The following is a 22,416-nucleotide window of genomic DNA, read 5'->3' as shown; positions in this document are numbered from 1 at the left end:
ACTCCCTCCGTAATTACCTTCAGAATAGCCGGACCAGATTCCTGGGAGGGTCCTTAAATCCTGTGCAAACCAACTAGACCCAGTGTATACTAACATCTTTAACACATCCCTGGCCCAAGCTGGCGTTCCATCCTGCTGTAAACACTCTGTCATTATCCCTGTGCCAAAGAAAAATAACCCATCATGCATGAATGATTATCGTTCTGTGGCCCTGACATCAGCAGTGATGAAATGTTTTGAGAAGCTGATAAAGAATTGCATCAGTTCCTCCCTGCCCAGCTCATTTGACACCCTCCAGTTTGCATACAGAGAAATCAGGAGCAGGGAGGATGCCATCTGCAATCTCTTACACACCTCTCTGACCCACCTTGACGAGGGGAGAGGGAATTATGTGAGAATGCTGTTTATAGATTACAGCTCGGCATTCAATACCATAATGCCTGATCCAGAAGAGGGGAATCAACACCCAAATGTGTAACTGGGTGCTCAGCTTCCTCACTGATCGCCCCCAGGTGGTCAGAGTAGGAGGAGGTGTAGTGTCAGGACCCCTGATCCTCAACACGGGTACCCCCCAGGGGTGCGTTCTGAGTCCACTGCTCTACAACATTTAAACGCATGACTGCATAGCCTCCAGCAGCTCAACCTCCATCATCAAGTTTGCCGATGACACCGTGGTGCTGGGTCTTATCAATGGAAACAACAAACAGGGCTACCTGAACCAAGACCTGGCACTGTGGTGTCAGACCAACAACCTGGCCCTAAATATCAATAAAACTAAGGAAATGGTCAGGAGGAAGCAGGGCATAGGGCTCACCCCACTCATCATCAGTGGAAAGCCCGTGTAGAGGGTCCCCTGTTTCTAATACCTAGGGGTGCACCTCACTCAGGATCTCTCATAGTCTCTCCACACACAACACTTGGTTTACAAGTCAAGGCAGCGGCTGTACTTCCTTCGGCGGCTGAGGAAGTTCAAGGTCTCACCCTCCCTCCTGAGGACCTTCTACTCTGCGGCTGTGGAGAGCATCCTCACAGGTTGCATATCAGCCTGATATGGAAGCTGCACCGCATGCGACCGGGCTGCCCTGCAGAGGGTGCTGCACTCAGCAGAGCGAACCATCAGGCTACCCCTCCCCACCCTGGAATACACATACAGCAAGAGGGTGAGGGCAAATCAGGCAAGACGCTCTCACCCAGATGCTGGCCCCTTCACCCTGCTGCAGTCAGGTAGATGCCTACGCTGCCTTAAAGCTCGGACTGAGAGACTGAGGAGGAACTTCTATCTGTAGGCAGTTTAGACTGCTTAACTCAGATGGCACTCTTGCACTTTCTGCACTTTTATATTTATATAACATTTTACATTCTTTAAAATGACTGTTTTTATAGCATCACAGAAAAAAAATCAAATGAAGAAGATTTTTTTTTTAATTATGTATTCGATGAATAAAGACGAATACTCCAAAATGCTAATAGGGTTAGTGGGGCATTTATGTATTTTCTGCATACTACAATTGACTCACATGCATTGGGACATCCTAAATCTTTTTCTGGCATACTAAATAGTAGATAGTATGGGTATTGGAACGCAGAATATCCCTGCGTTCCGAATCGCATACTTTCTACTATATAGTATGTAGAAAAAAAGATTTTGGATGTCCCGATTCTTGTGGCCAGATTTAGGATGGTTAGAAGTACCCGGATGTCCTGCTTCATCCGGCCAAGATTGTTAGTGTTGAAAACTGCATCCTATTTGGGCGATTCTGACCCACAATCCGGTGCGCACGTGAAGTGACGTCACATCGTCGAAGCCTCCATATGAAAACAAACTTGGATGCGACGGATATAAAAGTAAGAGGCAAGAGAGAGAAGAAATAAAATAGTAAAAGTATGTCCCAATAGTATGCCTACTGCATCCTAACTAAATTCTTTCTTTTTTTTTCGCATTTTTATGCTTTATTGATAGTGTAGAGACAGAGTTGAAATGGGGCAGAGAGGGGAGTGACATGCAGAGAGCGACCGCGGGCTGGAATCAAACCCGGGTCCGCTGCTGGCCGAGGCCCATGGGGGGACACCCTACCAACTGAGCTAAGGGCGCCCCTCTAACTAGATTCTTTTTATCGTTGGATGTAGTATGTACAATAGAAAAAAGAAATAGTATGCGATTCGGAACGCAGGGTATGTTTTTGTCTGCAGTGTCTTGCCTTATCCACTAGTTACAGAAGCCTCACCAGAGATAGATACATCATTGTGAACCTGCTCTTTGGGGTGTGCATAGATAGTATATACTGTAGATAGTGTAGCAGCTGGACCTCTGTTCCATCTTGCGTCATGTTCCCCATTGAGATTTGTTCAGGCCTCAGAGCCGGTGACCCACTACTGTAGTGTTGTTACAGGGAGAGCACAATGACACTGCAGTGTGTGTGTGTGTGTGTGTGTAGGGGGAGAGGGGGGGCATTTCCCAATAAAAGCTTCCTTTCACACTATAGCGTTGACCCACATAGGCTCTCACGCATCGCATGGCTGGCTCCACTCATTTCCTCAACACAGCTGGAGCAGTCTTTGGATGGGCCGGTGAGCAGGTGATTGTAAGTGACTTGATTAGGGAGCACTGAGTGTTAACAGCCTAGTTTGGATTCAGAAATCTGGAGAAGAAGCAGTGAATAGAGACATTCAAATTTGCAAATAATGTCACATATTGATGAATGATTTACTCTGTTACAAGAGCTGTCTGAGAATGAACTTCATGGCCCAAGAGGGGCAACTAACAATGCTGAGAGAAGGCCCACACTCAGTTTCCAAATGTTTCAACTGTTAAAAAACTGGAATAGAAACAAACATTGATCTTTGTATAAATATAAAGACTACATATTTTGAATATTTGATGATTCCCATTCATTGGAGCAGAATAACAATAAGTAGGATAACACCCTCTCGACATGCAGTAGTCAATTTTATTTATATAGCCTAATATCACACATAACAATGGCTTACAGTCTGAAAACAAAAAGCCAAGTCAATAGGTCCTCTTGGCTCATTCATCCTGGCAACAGCAGCTTCCCCCAGAGAGAGCAGCACTTTGCTGCAGTCGCCTCCCAGAGGACGATCTCTGTGGCAACACAGGAGGAGGATGAGAGGAGAGGGTTTTTCCTGACTGCCGGTCCATACTTCAAACGAGTCACACTAATAATGCATACAACACTTAACTTCACAAAGCCTCTGCTACGTATCTGGCAGGGAAATACTATGACACACATCCAGATATACAGTAGCTATTTAGACGGTAGTCATCAATCAATCAGCTTTATTTAAAAGACATACAACATACAGTATCTCACAAAAGTGAGTACACCCCTCACATTTCTTCAAATATTTCATTATATCTTTCCATGCGACAACACTGAAGAAATGACACTTTGATACAATGTAAAGTAGTCAGTGTACAGCTTGTATAACAGTGTTAATTTACTGTTCCCTCAAATGAACTTGACACACAGCCATTAATGTCTAAACTGCCGGCAACAAAAGTGAGTACACCCCTTAGAAAAAATTCCAAATTGGGCCCAAAGTGTCAATATTTTGTTTTGCCATCATTATTTTCCAGCACTGCCTTAACCCTCTTGGGCATGTAGTTCACTAGAGCTTCACAGGTTGCAACTGGAACCCTCTTCCACCCATTCATGACGACATCAAGGAGCTGGTGGATATTAGAGTCCTTGCGCTCCTCCATCTCCTGTTTGAGGATGCCCCAGAGATGCTCAATAGGGTTTAAGACTGGAGACATGCTTGGCCAGTCCATAACCTTTACCCTGAGCTTCTTTAGCAAGGCAGTGGTCGTCTTGGAGGGGTGTTTGGGGTCGTTATCATGTTGCAGTACTGCCCTGCAGCCCAGTTTATGAAGGGAGGGGATCATGCTCTGCTTCAGTATGTCACAGTACATGTTAGAATTCAATGAAGTGTAGATCCCCAGTGCTGGCAGCACTCATGCAGCCCCAGACCATGACACTCCAACTACCATGCTTGACTCTAGGCAAGACACACTTGTCTTTGTACTCCTCACCTGGTTGCCGCTCCACACTCTTAACACCATCTGAACCAAATAAATGTATCTTGGTCTCATCAGACCACAGGACATGGTTGCAGTAATCCATGTCCGTAGTCTGTTTGTCTTCAGCAAACTGTTTGCGTGCATTCTTTTGCATCATCTTTAGAATAGGCTTCCTTCTGGGATGACAGCCATGCAGACCAGTATGATGCAGAGTGCGGCGTATGGTCTGAGCACTAACAGGTTGACCCCCCACCCCTTCAAGCCCTTCAGCAATGCTGGCAGCACTCATACGTCTATTTTCCAAAGCCAACCTCTGTGTACGACGCTGACCATGTGCACTCAACCTTCGTAAACTGGGCCGCAGGGTGGTATTGCAACATGATAACGACCCCAAACACACCTCCAAGACGACCAGTGGCTTGCTAAAAAAAGCTGAGGGTAAAGGTTATGGCCTGGCCAAGCATGTCTCCAGACCTAAACCCTATTGAGCATCTCTGGGGCATCCTCAAACGGAAAGTGGAGGAGCGCAAGGTCTTTAATATCCACTAGCTCAGTGATGCTGTCATGAATGGGTGGAAGAGGGTTCCAGTTGCAACCTGTGAAGCTCTAGTGAACTACATGCCCAAGAGGGTTAAGGCAGTGCTGGAAAATAATGGTGGCCACACAAAATATTTACACTTTGGGCCCAATTTGGAAATTTTTTCTAAGGGGTGTACTCACTTTTGTTGCCAGCAGTTTAGACATTAATGGCTGTGTGTCGAGTTATTTTGAGGGGACAGTAAATTTACACTGTTATACAAGCTGTACACTGACTACTTGACATTGTATCAAAGTGTCATTTCTTCAGTGTTGTCCCATGGAAAGATATAAAGAAAAATGTGAAGAAATGTTAGGGGTGTACTCACTTTTGTGAGATACTGTACATGTTAAAGGTGAAGTAAGCGGTTTATTTATGTTAGTATAAGTGTTAAATCGCACTTTATTCATACAGTGATCACTAACATAATGTGCGCGTTTCATAAAGCCGATCTCTCAGTCAGCTGCTTTGCATGTAATCGGCAAATAAACTTATTGTAGTATCCCAAAATTTTTATCCAATCAGAAGAGAGAACGCTACAAACCGACACCCGTCTCACTCATATATAATACACTCCATGGTCTCACTGCCGGTGCACGTCAGAGCAACACATGGGTGAATGTTTATGCGCCTACAATGGCGGAGCAGGTAAAAATCCTTCCCAGTGTCTGTTTTGATGATTTTTATTATGTTTTATCACACTTATGGATATGAGATGATGCTAGATAACTTGCTGCTTGAAGACCGCAGTGCATTAATGTGGTGACGTAGGGACGAGCGAGGGGACTGCTAACTGCAGTAACTGACAGGAAGTTAGCTAAAAGAACCATTCCGCTTACAGCACCTTTAAAGGAGACAATTATACAAATGTTTCCACATGGTATAATTGTCAAAGTACAGTACTGAGACCAGGATTAGCAAGCAGCATAATACAAAAGTTATGAGAATCATTCACGGATAGATTTATACATCATATTTCTTATAGTAAGTTGCTATACAGGTTTGTATGGAAGTCCATTCCTGAAGGAAGGAAAGTTAGACTTAAAATAAAACATTTAGAAGTCAAAGTTATGATACCATAAGTGAAAGTGTTGAGATATTAAATGTTTCATTGCTTTGACAGTTAGTTCAATGTGTAACTAAGTCACTCATGTCATATGTTTGACATACAATTATTTTATTCTAATTATGCATAGTTTTTTATCTTTTGTTTTTCTTGGACCAAATGGGCTTCCATGACTCAATACTTTAGTCACATCAGGCCAAGTCTTATATTCACTGAAAAAAGTTAAAAAAAAATGTTTGATGTCACAGTGCATTTGTGTTGAAACATTTAATGAGATATATTTCAAAAAAAGGAATTATTTTGTCATCGTTAAGTAGCCTGAGAGAGCCTCAAAGACCTTCACAATGACAATGCAGCCATTTCTTCATACCATGAATTCTTTCACTAGAGCGTTTTCACAAGCATTTCTGTACATTAATATAGCATTCACAGTGTCAGAAATAACATGTCTCATTTTCTTCCACAGAATTGGTTTCGCTGTGATCCAAGGCTGACATTAGTCATCCCGAACACTCCCAACTCATGTTGCAAATGCTACATCTGTTCTCACCCAGCTTTAAAAAAAAAGAAATAAAAAAAGCAATCTACATTTCATTTTGTCCAGTCCATTCTGAAGCGAGGTGAAGAGCTTAGCCACAGATGACAGACACAACATGATCACGGAGGATTACAAGTCATTTAGTCAGTTCTGTATTTTAGTCGCACATGCCTGAGCTTGTCACACCCAAACCCAGTCATCCAACTTCTAAAGACGAGAACATCTACAGAAAGAAGCATACAAATACATCATACAACAACAATTCATAGACCTTTTGTATTTGTGTTGACATTTGTGTAGTAAAACAACTTAGCTGGATCATTTTATTCAGGGGATGAACTGAACTGACATGGATGAATTGAGTCCCCCCCCCACCCCCCAACCTCACCCCCACTTAACCCCCACCAACCCACGGTCATCCAACTGTCCCGCCAGCTGTCTATTTTAAATGTCCACGTTATACCCTTGATGCAATTACTGTCTGAGTGGTCTCCTGGAGTCTGTCCAAAGCATGCGCTCCACAGGCGTTTTGGCTGGCTGAAAAGTAAACGGCAGACAAACTAGTTGATATGATTGATGTGCAAGCTGAGATTCTTGAATAGTAAATGACTGGGAGGTCAGTGTCTATTACACGCAACAAACAGGGGTGTTATCCACAATCAGGCTTTTGGTTTTGTGGGTTTGTTTCTTTGGTTTAGGGTATTGGGCTCATACCCAGCAGGGCTGTTCAGTAACCTATCAATTATGAATAGAATTTTTATGTCTAATGTGTTTTATCTTCTAAGGATTCCTCCCTTCCCCCCAAGTGTATTTTGTTATTTGTAAATAAGAACTCAGTTGCCTGTTGAAATAAAGGTGAAATGAATGAATTGATTCAATACTTAAAGGCAATTGCTGAGGAAGCATTCAGATCATTATGCTTCCGCAGCGGCGGTAGCCCGAAGGCCGGAAACATTATGTGTTTTGGGTTGTCCGTCCTTACGTCTGTCCACCTGGGCCATTCTTGTGAGCACAATATCTCATGAGCGCTTAGAGGGATTGTCTTCAAACTTTGAACAAATGTCCGCTCCAATTCCAAATGTTGTCTGACCTTCAATATAATGACAATAAACAAATATTTTGGAGGTCAAAGGTCAAAGTCACTGTATTGTAAACTCAATATCTCATGAACGATTTGAGGGATCTTCTTCAAATGTTGCACAGGTTTTGACTCTAATTCAAGGATGAACTGATTAGATGTTAGAGGTCATAAGTCAAAGGTTAAGGTCACTGTGACCTCATGTCTCCTGAATGCAATATTTCAGGAATCCTTTGAGGGAATTTGTCAAACTGAATAGATTTTGGATGTCAAAGGTCACTGCAACAGAACATATTTTCATGTCGCAGGGACCTTGTGCCATATTCTTGGGAGCTTTACCTTCTTTAAAGCATTGCCTGCCACCACTGTACATTGTCCATTCAGCCATTGTATGCCTGGCGGAGGCAGTCGCTGTAACTGCCAAGCGGTAGTTCTCTTCTGTTCACTTCTGAAATGCACTAATAATCCACTGGAAAAAAATACTCAGTTTTAAGTAACAGTCCTGCCTTGAAAATGTTAATGGAGTAAATCTATTTTAAAGTATAATCTGGAAAAGTACATTAAAGTGTTACATTAGATGTCAACATGAGCACAAGCCTAAAGTGACACCTTCCCAATGCTTGTTGTGTCCACGCAACAGTCAAATGATCATCACTATAGCCTACACACGTCGAAATGATGAAAATAAACATAAGGCCATCCTTTCCGTTGTGAAGCTGGTACCATGAAATGTTTTTGCATGAACAATGACTTCAATGAATGTCAAATCGGATGCCAAATAATGTTTTGTCACTCAATCAATCCAAAATTTGTTTAAGCTTTACTTGTGTAAACTGTTGGGCGGTTTAATCTATAACAAAACATCAGATTGTATGAGGTCATATTACATTGTATGTGCAGATATATCTCAATTTGTTAAATAACTTAAGATGTTTGGGCGATTAATCTAGCGCGGTAAAAACTACAATATTTCTGGCTGCAATGTAGTGTAGTGGAAGTAAAGTTACTGTGGTAAGAAAAGAAAAAGTAAAGTCAACTTTTACTTTACATTACTTGAGTAAAGAACTCTCCACTAATAGCTTACAAGCAAACTATCACGTTCTGACTGGTAGGGCGGGCCGATCAGATTGCAGGGGGGCCCATGCCACCCCATAGGCAGCCCTCTGGCCCCCCTACTGCAGCAACGTGAACCACAGGAATCACAAGCACAAACAGTCTTCAGTCTGACACCCCGACCTGAGATTTTCCAGCATCATGAACTATTTTGTCATGGGGGAGTTCCAGGTTAACAGTGAAATAACTTCTTGCTGCTGCCATAAGTTGTGAAGGGGCTACTTGTTTATTTTTTTTACCCGCTTGCATTGTTAGTGTGTGTTTAGTGTGTGCCAGTGATGCTTGATCAAACTCCCCTTGAATTTGGGGAACAGATGTTTCAAGGAATAATTCATACATGTTTTGTGGGTGATCTTGATCTGATATCATCTAGCACAAGATGATATCAAATCTGTTTTCTAAGAAAGCAAAACTGAGATATAAACTGTATTAAAAGCCTCCACATCCAAATCCTTATGTGTTAGGGTGAATGAAAGAGTTAAAAAGTGAGAGATATGCTTGTGTGTTTGTTGTTGTTGTTGTTGATGTTGTGCTTTGGCAATTTTGGAGAATGTTTGAATAATTGCCCTGTAACCTATACTTTCAAGTGTGTCAAATAGAAAATGCTCAGAATGTGTCCTTTGAGCTTTGAAGACCTGTGTAGAGTAGACAATGTATAAACCCGTTTGGAAAGTTGAGCAGACAGTCATCCTATTCCGAGGTTTTGACCAAGCATTTATTCTAAGCTGTAACATACCAAAGTTAATATTGCAAGGGGTTGGCAAATGACTGCTACATCCCTGATCAAAATGAGAAGGATTTATTTAGTTGTCGTGACGGGATATTGATAGGGGAGGATATGCAGAGTGAGTGTTAATTGCCCAATTATTTTGAGACCTTCAAAGGAGCGTGTAAAGGCTTGAGTGTGACATGCCAGTACACACAGCTCCATTGCCACAGCAAAGCCCACACACGGCCACACATGCACTATTTTATAGGATACTCTGTTTCGGTGCATTGTTTCGCCAAGAGGCCAATAGAAATACATCTATTCCAAATATAGAGCGACACTACCTATACCTCAATACCTAAATAAAGGGCCTTACATTATCAAAAATATTTGCATGGCGGGCCATTTTGTATAGTTTGAAACCAATGTAGGTAATAAAAAATACTATGAATGATATGCTCTAAGAATTAAGATTTTAAGATTATTTTTTAATTGAAATAGCCTATACTTAAATATATTGATGGAGAAACGATATGTTGTTAATAATTACAGAGATGATTAATAAGGAGGATATCATTAAGTTGAGACGAACTTTAGAACTATCTCATTCCACAATTAGCAAACGCCAACCAATCTGATTTGCGCCTGCGGCTGATTGACAGCGCTCCTTGGCCCTCTCGACCAATTAGCGAAGGCTAGGGGCGGGCGCGACTCTACTGTAATCAATCCTCTGATGAGCCCGTGAGCGTGTGGTGTGTGTGCTGTGTTCTCCTGTGTTGTACGCGCTGTCCTGCTGCGTGTTTCGCTCGCTCACATTGAGCGCAAGCCGCGGAGGAGAGACGGACGCTGAGTGACTGAGGTCTCCCGGCTCTTTCAGAAGTACCACAAGAGGAGGAGGGGAAGGAAGGTGACATGGGCGAAAGGTTCGTGGTAGTCCCGGTGGACGGAGGAGTAGGGGTCGCCAACGCGGAGCACTCGGAGGCGGTGGTCCCTGACCCGGCACCGGCCAGCGGCGGTATAGAGGAGGCGGGGGAGGACTCCGTGTTCGAGCCGCCAGACCCCGACGCCGTGGTGCCTATCCTGGAGTACAACAGGGAGCCCAATAAGTACGGTAAGACAGCTCACCCGTCCGTTACAAACAAACTTGTCCCACTTCTTATCTCTTCTATCCAGCAGAGGATTATAACTGCTGCAACAATTCACCGGGGGCTCACTCTGTCTTTGTGTGTGTGTGTCTGCTCCTATAGTAGTTTATGTTATGTAATGAAGCCGGGGCGTGGGTACCCCGAAACCTAGCGGATACACCTAGCATTAATGTGACCTTTAAAAAAAAAAGTTTAACATTTGCCTGTAAAACTTATTTTAGAGGACGAGGAGCCAGTGTTGTGCAACATGGCATTTGTTATCAAACAGTGCAGCACTTCATCTTTGGAGTGACAAGACAAGAATGCTCTCACAGTAGGCTACCTTTTGACAACACGGAAAACTAATTAATTAGCATTGCCTATTAACACATTTAGCCTCGCCTTATTGGAATAGGCCTACGCATTTGAATGAGCCGTCTATGTTTGACCTCCTTCCCTTTTCTCTAACTTGGAAGAGTTTCTCTTTTATTTATTCAATGTTTTAGAATAATGTGCAAGTAGGCCCAGAGTAAAAAAAAATGTTGCCGGACAAAATAAGCTAATAACAGCTTTCGATGAGGCGACACGTTTCGCGCTTGTTGTAACCTTTTAAAGGCTGAAGAGAACCTTATGAAATACACAAACTAATTCAAATGCACTTGAGGTCGGTCTGACAATGTTGTTAACAAGATATCCTCTGTTAGACTATTATTTAAACTCACTTTGTCATTCCAAACAGTATCATGACTTCATGGTTTTTTTTAAGGAACATTTAAGCTAGGCTATATTATTTCCACGGTGTACCCATTTTAAAATCCCCTTTCGGGTTACTGTTGTTGTATCATAATGTGCCTGCAGTGTATTCTCAAGTCCTGCTCGACCAGTAAGTTGCTCACAAACAAGGTGCTTCTATTGCAACAGGTTAAAGGTAAGGAGGACTAATTGCCTGGTCCTCTGGCCGAGCAAGCACGCCAATTTACAGTAAAGTCCACAGACAATCTGTTGTGTGCATTGGTTGATGATAGTGAGATTACTGGCTGTTTTCATAAATGGTTGTCTAGACTAGTAGTTTAGGTTGCCTCTAGCCATACATAGGTAAGCCTATAATGGTTTAAAGGGAACAGGGCTCACACTGATGTTCTGTTGTTTTATTTTTTGATTCACACAGTTAAATAGGGGGGAGGGGGGAAAAAATAGGACATATAACACTGGAGATGACTGTGTACTGTTGAGGAACCGTGGTGATGTAGGAGAGCGTTGCTGTTGACATAGTGTGTTTTGTTCCTGGGCTGGAAACCAGTCAGTCTCCATAGCTACTGATTGTGAATGACGGTACTGCATGATATTTGTGATTATTGATTTGTGCACCAGTGTGTGTGCCATGTATTGTGTGGTCTCAAAAATAATTGTTTGATATCATAGACTGATGCATAGTATATGCACTTGTGTATCCTCATCTGTAACTTGATTTATTTTAGTGTAGAAATGTTGCCTTAAAGGTGCACTATGCAGTTTCAAGAGGAGGGGGATTTGTTTACATTTGCAGAGCCTGCAGTTAGTTTACAAAACCTATTTTCTCCACATGTAATTCTTAGTCTTGAATAATTCTGTCATCCTAAATCAAAACTAAATTATTTTGAGTTACCTGGAACTAAACGTAAGACTAGAATATGTTTGTAAACACAACGGTGTGCCCTGCTTCTGTGAACCACAGCAGTGAAAACAGTAACTTTTCAGGAAGCTTTCTAACTTCAAACAGTGTTCCAGGGATCACATTTTCCCCTGAGGAAATTTTAGTTTATTCAGTTACGAGCATATCCATCAGAAAATGTTCACTTCTCTGACACACCCAAAGTTATAGTGCACCTTTTAAAGATAAGATAATGCTTATTTTCAGTAATTTGGGTTTCGTGGTGTAGTGTCCAAAAAAAAAACCTTTATGTTTTTCACAGTGCCATTGCTGAATCTCCTCTTTTCAGCCTCTGTCTGAAACGCTCCGTTTTAGTGCCTGTCTCTTTAAGCCCTGTCTTCTTAGATCCAGGTGTATCTGGGTCTAATGGCTTATCACGGGTGGAGGTAGTGCTTGGTAATGTTGGTAATTCGAGGGCATGGCTTCTCCCCCTATGACATTATAAGGCGAGAAAAATCTAACTGGGGTTTTTGAACACAGGTTTTCAGTGAGGTGGAGAAAAAGAGAAAGGGTTGTTTTGTCTCATGCTTTGGGAGTCTCTAGTCACACTGAGGACCCATATTAATGTGGAAAAAAAACATGGAAAAGTGCATTTTACATAATAGGTGACCTAATCAGTCCCTCCACCTCACGCGGAGTAGAGGGTGGGTCTAACTGGAAGCCTGAGCACAGAGCTGCAGAACCATGTGTCCTCCATGACGCCAGGGCAGGATGGCACCTGTCCCCTCAGTTTTAAAGCACGTTTGAATTTCATTCCAAATCAGATTAAGTTACTCAGAAGAAGAGGGTGTAATAGCACACATTCACTAGGAGTAGCCCGTGCGTGCAGTGCAGTGCTGGGGCTCGTCATGGTCATGGATCTGTGCCTCGCATCCTTCTCAGCTTGACAATGACAGAGTATGTTGTGGGTGAGCTCTCATCAACAACACTTTGTGACATAACTGTAGGGATGGGACCAATCAGATCCCATATACCGGTATCCGGTCCAATATGGCTGCAATCCTCTCATTAGATATAGCACTGACTCCAATGATCCACGTACCCATCCAAATTCCATAATCTTTAAAATAAATAAATCTCAATTTCATATCTTTTTTAAATATGTGATTGTTTCAACTATAAAAGTAAAATTGCATTTTAAGACCATATCTAGGGGATATAGCAAATGCAAAAATACCTAATTGTAATCTAATTTGTTTTTCATGCTGTTGTTTGTATAATAATGCTCTACTTCATTCATCACATATTTCAGATTTAGGAGGCAGGCAGCAACGTATGTTATAGGGCTTTTTGTTTTGTGGATATTCCTTTCTTTACAGATTCTTGCACTTTAAAGCCACTACGAGTAACATTGCACGTTGGCGTCCCCTTTGGACAAAAGCGGTAGTATTTTTACGACGCCCGCTGTCGCAAAGCTGTTTTCTAGCTCGTGCCAGGCGTGCGAGTGTGAACTGAGAAGGGCGCAATATAGTGCATGTCCGTGTGTTGAAAGTGTGAGGACTCTTTTCGATTACGTGAGAGTGGTTTTGACACGGCATCAACTAATGCCAGTCAGTGCTACACACACCTGATTGCAATGAGTTGATGCAGCAGTGTCACCTAACTACTCTCTCTCACGGAGCTGAAAGATTACGTGTCCTCACAGAAAGCGAATGAACGAGAGACGGCAGTTAGTATGGATCACGATGAGGTAATGTGTTTGTGTTGTTGATGTAAATAATGACTATTTCAGATAATGGTTATCTGATGATGGTGAAGCAAAGCAAACTTTGTGTTAGTACCAACCACTCATTCATTTAGGAGTAAACACTGCAGTTTAGTTCGCACTCGTGAAATTGTATACACGTTGCTTGGCAACGCCCTCGTCCCGCCCGTAGCCTATATCACTCTCCCTTTTAGCTTTTCTTCATTGCATTCTCTTTTTTTTCTTTGATGGTTCAGCCCCGTTATCAGTCATTATGACGACAAACAATTGTCTCAAACAAGGCTCCCGCTCCCCTTCCCTCACCTGGAGGGACAGGCTTCTCAAATCGCGTTGCTGCGCTACACTGAAATCTGCGACCAATACGGATATGTGACCATAGAGCATGCACACGTGAACCGAAAATCGGACTGGGTGTGCGACCAGACCAAACGCAGTAATAAAAACTATATAAAAACGTCTTTCTTTGCACTGATGGTCTCGTTTGCTGTTAACGGTAATTTATGATTATGAGAGGAAACATGAGGCTGTTTAAAAGGTATTTAAATGTTACTCGGAGCTGCTTTAAGTTTCTTTACTTTGTGGAGGAGCCGAGGTTCTGATCTATGTCTGTATCGAAACATCTTCAAATCAGTTCAAATAAATGGGTCCCAATACATTTAAAACCTTATTGCATTTGTGTATATTTTTTGCTCTTTAAAATGAGAATTGCTGTGTTGCTTACGCCTTTGTAAGCTTATACATATTATCACCACCAACAACAAAGAAAAGTCATAATAATTATTATATCGGACAACAGTATCGGTATCTGCCAATATCCAAAACCCACATTTTAAAAATCTGAACTGTAAAATAGTGGTCCTATGTCCCTGTGGACACATGTGACTTGGTTCTATGATTAGAATCCTGACGGCTCTTGTGTTTGTCTATGTTAACAGTTAAGATAGACAAAGTTAATTAGCTCAATTAACCCTGTGGGAAATGTGTCCTCTTCATCATAATGACAAGTGGACATCAGGACTAATGCATCCCTTTAGTATCTTCTCAATAAATATTTATATTTTGTCAGTTATTTGTCCCGTATTTTAATCTCCCCCCACTTAACAGCGTTTCCGCAATCAATACATGACTGATAGCAAGGGTTGCCCCACTTGTTTGGTTGTAATCTATTTACTGATAGGCCACTGGCTGCTTCTGCTAAATAACATTCTGGATGATGAAGCTGATAATACCCATTGAGAATTTGTTCAGATAATGGATGTTCAGGCTGTCCTCATTACAGAGGCGACGGCTTTTTTATTTATTTTTTATTATTTTATAAATTAAATTAAATTAAATGATTTGAAATTAAATGCTCAAACACAATATTCATATATTTCAAAAGTTTAGCTTAGCTGAGTAGAGTGTGTGTTAACACGTTGTCACTTAAGTTGCATAACACTGTAAAGAGGAAGCGGTGGTTATGAAGAAGTGGAAATAAAAAGACACTCTTGTCTTAAGTACAATTTTGTCCTCCTTTTAAGCCTTCCATTATTGCTTGTTCCTTGTTCAGTCCGTAGGCATGTAAGTCATATATGAACATGATTATTGTAGGCTACGTGTGGAAAATGGATGTATATATTTCACGTGTTGTAGGGGAGAGTGGCCTAAGTTGTGCAACTTTTCACTCAAAGTGACTTTAAAGTAAGGCCTTGACAGTAAAGTCTCCAACTCAAATATGTACATATATTTCAGGGTGTTGTGCATCTCTGGCAATAAAAACTTTGGATCTGGAATAAACTGTTGAAGAAATATAGCTTTCGGAAAAAAAGTTGTCTTGTTGCACAACTTGCAACAAGTGTGGTGTAAGTTGTGCGGTTGGAGAGAATACCATGGGGTGAATTGTGCCATTGATATATATCTCATAAACTGTAATGCAAGACAAATCCATTAGACAATCACTTATTTAAGGTGTATTTAAAGTAAATAAAGTAAATAGTTGACAAAGATTGAAGGACAATTTTCTTAAACAAGGCCTAGCCTATGGTTTTACCTGCAAAGCTCACAATGACAAAGTCACCATCATCATCTTTCTGGCCATCTGAACTTTCATCAGTGGTGTCGTTAAGTGGAATTGAGATGTCACTATCTTCTGAGCTACTGTAGACAATCACTTTCCTTTGGTGACCAGCGTATATACAGCCATGCCACTGGCACAACTCTCGGAAATGTACTTTGCACTAGTTGCTCCGTGCTTGTGGAACCAACTGCCACCTGACAAATGTGATTCCCTCTACATTTCTGCCTTTTAAATCAAGGCTCAAAACCCATATGTACACCCTGGTGTTTCCTCCCCAATAACTATCTTACCTCTGCACTACTATCTGTGTTTATGTGGATGTATGGGCTTTACGTCTTTTATTTTGGTTATTGTTATTTTACCTTCATTGTTTACCTACTGAATGCACTATCTACAGCACTTTGGACAGTGCAAACTGTCATAAATGTGCTTTTAGAAATACATTTAACTTACTTACTTACTTATAACTCACCTAGGCCCTTTGGCACAAATCACCCCAATCCCAGAAATTTGGATAATAAGCATGATGCAGCAATTTAGGGCTGACATCGTGCTAACTATATAGACTTAAAATGTAGCATACCAAAGCACTAAAACATGTGTCAAATGTTTTCAAACTTGTCTATAAGTGTTCAGACACAATAATCAAAAAACCTTGATCATGGAAATTTTACTTTGAAAGGCAAAACACAGTTTTTTGAGCTTAAATGTGCTTATATCTTATTCCTTGTGTCTCCCTTCTTTACAGGATGAGTCAAATGGATGGCTCTTCTTAAATATGTGGTCACATTTCCAATTTCTTCCACGGTTTTCTAGAGACAAGGGGTGGCACAACTTCCAAAATGCACAACTTAGGCCACTCTCCCCTATATGTTAAAAGTAACAATAATGTATGGCAGAATTATTATGAGTTGGTGAAATATCCCCATGCGCCCTGCTGTTAGTATCGGATATGTCAGATGACGAAGATTGCATTTGGATGGAAGAGAGATTAGACAGTGAAAGATGGACGAGGCTCTACCTGGACAAGAGTCTGTGAAGGAGACTGTCAATCTACAGTTCCCACATATATTATGGGCTTGTGAAACACCACTGAGGCTTGTAAATGGTAAATGATCTTGACTTATATAGCGCATTTTAGACAATTTTCTCAGCCACAAAGCGCTTTACATTTCTAACCACATTCACCCATTCATAAACAGACTCATACACCGATGGCAGTAGCTGCCATGCAAGGCACCTTCTGAACCATCTGGAGCAATGTGGGGTTCAGTGTCTTGCCCAGGGACACTTTGACATGTGGCGGGTACCCTGCACTCCAGAGGCGACTACCCTACCCACTTAACCACTTATTGCTGAACAGTGGAGCAGAAGGCTTTGTACTACCTGTTGCAGCCAAGGAGGCACTTTGGCAATAATACATGCTTCCCCTTTCAAGAGATATTGCACTTGTGTTCCCTAAAATGATCATCATTTGAGATTTGACTTACCTTGCTGGGGAAATCCTTTGTAGAGAATTAGAGAAAGGGATACCGGATGCAATCTCTATTAGTCAGGACACACAGTACTAAATGCAGAAGGCACGGCTTGGCTTAGGATACCACAGTGTAACATTTTATTTTAATTTTTTCCAGTCACATCAAAATGTAACTCAAACACAAGCTAGGTAACAACAAATGACAACAAACACAATCACTGCATGTCATTTTCTTGTGAAATATTTTAAGATGCATTCTTACAATTTAAGGGAAGCAGTATCTATTTATCCCTTCTGAGAAGAGGCTGTCAGTCACTTGACCAATAGCCACTGCCAGTATGAGCGTGTGTGAAACAGCTTTGTCTGGCGTAAATCGTTTACAGGAGTTCTGTCATCACTTTTATAGCGTCTTCTAACACAGGCATTGGTGCTGCTGCTGGACACAGACACACACTCCTAAGACATTTATTACAAACATGTACACATTACACAGCAGATTTTTTCATGACAGTAATTAAAGAAAATTATACAGCTCCTATTTTTTTAAATACCCTGGGATACTGTGTTACATATTTACAGCCCAAACCTAATGACTTCATCATAGGAAATGTATGAGCCAGTGTTTTCAGAGCTTTAGCCATATGAGGGACTACAAAGTGAGAATGACAAAGCTTCTTGCCAGTAGCATTATACCATTAGGACCACTCATGTACTTAGAGGTCTGTTCTACTTGGACCAGTGGACCACTTGTAAAAGTGGCAAACTTGTCAAGTTATTTAGGTACCTTTTTTGAGATTAGTACAGACACACCTGTGTGTGTGTGTGTGTGTGTGTGTGTGTGTGTGCGTGCGTGCGTGTATGCCTGCAGGCCCGGTTCTAGACAGTTAGATTAGGGTGGGCCTGTAGAAATTCTAGGTGGGCACACTGGGCAGAGAGGCCGAAGACGCGAGCGCGCTCGCGCGCGCGCAGAGCGAGCCGAATAGAACACAATATGCAAATAAACTTCAAGTGTTGCTGTGTGGGAGATTTGACTCTTGCATGTTTTTTTCCCCAAATGTTTCTGAATAACATATAATATACATTATATACAACATAATGTATATATTGTTTTAATCGCAGTATTAACTGTAGGCAGTCTGAGCTGATTGAAGAGAAAGCTGGGACTGGGCAACCTGAATGGTGGTAGTCCAGAGCTACAGTATATACTATACACACTAAATAGATATATAGTCTTTCCACTATTGGCTCCTATGTCCAGCTGGGTGAAAATAGTAGCCAGCCGAGGTCACGACCCTGCTAGGAGGGTCTGGGGGTATGCCCCCCCCCCCCCAGGAGATTTTTTTTACCTTTTTAAAGTGAAATGCATGAATCTGGTGCACTTTGAGAGGAAAATTAAGAGGCTAAATCTGAGGAATTTTGTGTGAACAAATAATTTGGAGACACTGGGTCGGATGAATTAGAAGCAATTGAAATATATATCCATAGAAATATAAATTTGAAATAAAATATTATGCAGGGTCCTCTGGGATGGGCTTGGTGTTCTTTTTCTTTTACGGGACATATTTTTCTGTAATATAATTAATAAATTTAAATGCAGTGAGAGGAACGAAGCAGAAGAACTCTGTTGTCCAGTTATCTTTTTTTCCACAGACGAGGCTGAAATAGGCTATACAGTAGACTATACACAGTGCATGGGCAACTGAGGGCAGCCCCATTTTCAAATATTTTTAAATAAACTCAATACATACTGTGCATGCCATGGACTTGAACGTGACGTGATCAGTTAACCTCGGATTACCTCCCAGATGAACTGATTCAATTATTAAGCTATTAACTATCTACCAAAACATTGTATTCCTTTTTATTGTATGATAATTTACATTTACACAATATGATGTTGATATCAAACACACAAACTTAAAAAAAAAAAAAAAAAAAAAAAATTGGGGGGCAGTCGGGATCCTAAGCAACCGCTCATTTCGCTTATGCCTCGGGCCGGCTCTGCTGACCAGTGACCACTATAAGCGGGTGGGTAACTTGGAGGCAGGCTGTCTTGCCCACCCAATAATACAATTAGAAGCAATGCATGGTGATGGTATATTCTTTAGTATTAATTAATTGTCTGAATTTTATTTGACATCTTGGAGAGCGAATGAACAGGTCCGTCCGATAGTGGGTCTGGACTTCCACCAGAACTGTGCCCACATTTGGGTGGGCACACCCTGGCCCCTGGCCCCTGGCTACCGCCGGCCCTGTATGCCTGTGTGTTTGATTGCTTGATTATACCTTTGGCTGTAGATGTACTTTACATCAAAAACTGTGAAAGTGAAAACATTGGTATAGGATATTTCAGAGAATATTTTTCAGGTAGCGCCTGAGAGGTTACATGGTAAACACAGAGCATATATACCATTAGATATTTTTGGTTGGTAAACGTGTCTAAATGAGTCTCCAGAATGTGCTGCTCACCACGCAGAGATTATGTTTGCGTGCATGTGTGTGCATTCATGTTTGAAAAGGCATGCACCCTTGGGGGCTATCATGTGCTGCCCTCTGCTTTATTTGGAGCTCCAGCAGTCAACACATGGACACCAGCTGGGCTTGTGGGCTCCTGTGTGGCCTCTCCCAGTCCCCTGCCTCCCCTGCCCGCCCTGCCAATCCTGTTGCCTGGGGATGTGTGTCTCTGTTGCACCTTATGTACACGCTCAGGAGAAGTAGGGCTGCGTCCCTCACCGGCCAGACACAAGGGCTTTCACACAACTTTTTCTCCTCAACACAGTTCAGCCCAATCCTCAAATGGCCTTTTGATCTAGTGATTTTTGTTGAAGGTCAACAGCAAGTGTTTGGACCAGTCTCAAGTCATTTTAAAGTCATTATAAACCCCCATGCTTTGACATCAACCATTAGCTGTGGTCAGTACAGCAGAAGATTTGAATCTTTCTTTGAGTCTTTAACTTGAAACACTAAAGACAGATAGTGGATCGTGAGAAGATATCTGCTGATTTTGACAACAAGCCTTCTCCACTGACTCTACCTTTTTTTAAATGTCATTAAGTACATGTAAGTTCCACACATCACTTCCACATGTTCTAAGCGAGTAGAGAACAGTGCTGTGTGTGTGTGTGTTGCCCTCCTCTGCCACGGCTCTTCCCAGACTGTATTCCGTTGCTATCAGTACCTTTTTAAAAATAACCTGTGTTGTCATTGTGAAGCCATGGCACGCAGCACCAAGTACATCATCCTCATCTGAGATCAAGCACAGGCTTTAATCTTTCCCCCCAGAGCTTTGCTGGGCTTCCCCCCTCTCTCCTTTGTTATCATTATTTCTTATCCGACAGAAAATTGGATTTGACACAATGTTTTACAATGCTGCAGCTGTCAACCAGATAAGGCTAGCGTGTGTATGAGCGTAACGCATCATTATGTATATGGAAAATGACTGCCATCAGTAACTTGACGACAAATGAGTTGAACTTGTCTGTTGTGTTAGTATTGTGCAGGCCGGGGCTGTTCTCAGACAAAGGGTTTACGGCTGATCGGGAGCCGCATTGTCACATGAAACTTCATTGGTGTTATACCAGTAATATAAAGTGTATCGCCGTATTATACACGTCTGTATGAGATCAAACTCTGTACTGGTGTACCCATTATATAAAAACTCCAATCAGAACAATTGCCTTAAACTTAAAAAGGGGCCCTCTAGAGATGGAGTCAGGGATTCTGGAGAATGATTTGTGGTCAAAATCAGTTAATATCTCCACACGATCTGCTAGCTGTGTGTGTGTGTGTGTGTGTGTGTGTGTGTGTGTGTGTGTGTGTGTGTGTGTGTGTGTGTGTGTGTGTGTGTGTGTGTGTGTGTGTGTGTGTGTGTGTGTGTGTGTGTGTGTGTGTGTGTGTGTGTGTGTGTGTGTGTGTGTGTGTGTGTGTGTGTGTGTGTGTGTGTGTGTGTGTGTGTGTGTGTGTGTGTGTGTGTGTGTGTGTGTGTGTGTGTGTGTGTGTGTGTGGAACAAAATAAAATCCGGTGTCGATACACAGCCAGTAAACAGCTATTTAAAGAAAGGGTATGTAAACAAAGGGGGCCCACCGTAGCTAGCCACATGCCTGTTGACAGAGCACATGCTAATTTTTTTTTTTATCCTCGCACACACAGTACGGACTGTTAGATCATGAAGAGATGTTCACTGATTTTGACGAGAAGTGATTTTGACAACAAGCATTCTCCAGAGTTGCTACCTTTTTAAGTATTACTCTTATGTACACTATATGCTGTGCAATCAATGTACCACTTACTGGAAATGGAAGCAGGCACTACTGTTATCAACCTGAATTCCTGCTCTTATCTATTCTTATGCTCTGTACGTATACAAGTGTTTTATTTCAGACACACAATGCATGCCGTCAGATTGAGAAGGTGACACTTTTTCCAACAGCTGAAATACACGGAATAGACACTGAGCGGACCTTGAGAGGAAGAAAAAAAACTAAATGGCATGTTTTTGGATGTTTTCTACATTTGGGGTTTTCCAACTCTTGGTAAAGAGTACAGTATGTGTAACCTAGGCTAAGGAAGGCATTGGCTTTGAGTCATTTTGGCCCTAATGCATTTTTGCTATTGCAATGAATACGGTTGTAGGAAAGATTTGTTCTTTAGTCTCAAATCAACAAATACATAGAGACAGTGATACAAGGCTTTCCATTAGCTTTGCCATATAAGCTTATGCTACCTTACTATTTGGCAAATTGGCAAATTGTAAAGGAGTACATGGTAGTGCAATCTATAGGTTACACCATAATACAAAACAACAGTTAAAAAAAACAGACAAAAACACAAACTTCCATATAGAGTTGCCTCAACACCTTCCCGATACAACATAAATTCATCATTCATTCATGTTGTATATTGTTGAGGACGGTGTTCACTTTATTGTGTCCACCTCAGGTATTTGCAGAGGCGTAGCTTGGTACAGTAGGAGTGGTTGTTGGGTATCAGATGTCAGAAATGTGTAGCTGGACGTGTGAGTGTCATGTTCTGGTGGTTGTGTGAATGAAGAGCCTAAGCATAACCTTCCTAACCCCCGCCCCCGGAGTGCAGTCAAAACGCCAGTGGAGGAAACCGATACAGTGGGAGGCTTCATCATTTCCAGCCCTCTCTCATGACTTATGCTGAGCTGACAAAGCACTTCTAACTCCACTTCTGTTTTTTTCGCTAAATTTACAGGAATACTTCACCGATATGGAATG

At 41.8% G+C, this 22,416-nt stretch overlaps 1 protein-coding gene across 2 annotated transcripts in view; it reads left to right on the top strand.

Annotated features, from left to right (window-relative positions):
* The first annotated feature begins 9,971 nt into the window (after positions 1-9,971).
* The window catches only part of slc12a7b (solute carrier family 12 member 7b), an 86,961-nt gene continuing 74,516 nt past the window's right edge, over positions 9,972-22,416 (top strand). For both annotated transcript variants that reach the window (XM_080050463.1, XM_080050462.1), the window contains exon 1: positions 9,972-10,234. In XM_080050463.1, coding sequence (XP_079906589.1) covers positions 10,036-10,234 — 199 coding nt within the window. In that variant the 5' untranslated portion in view covers positions 9,972-10,035. The remainder of the gene's footprint in view (positions 10,235-22,416) is intronic.

Source organism: Ammodytes marinus (assembly GCF_949987685.1).
Source record: "Ammodytes marinus genome assembly, chromosome: 21".
NCBI classification, from domain to species: Eukaryota; Metazoa; Chordata; class Actinopteri; order Uranoscopiformes; family Ammodytidae; genus Ammodytes; species Ammodytes marinus.
Note: the sequence above shows the minus strand (reverse complement) of the source record. Positions and strands in the feature narration are given on the sequence as shown.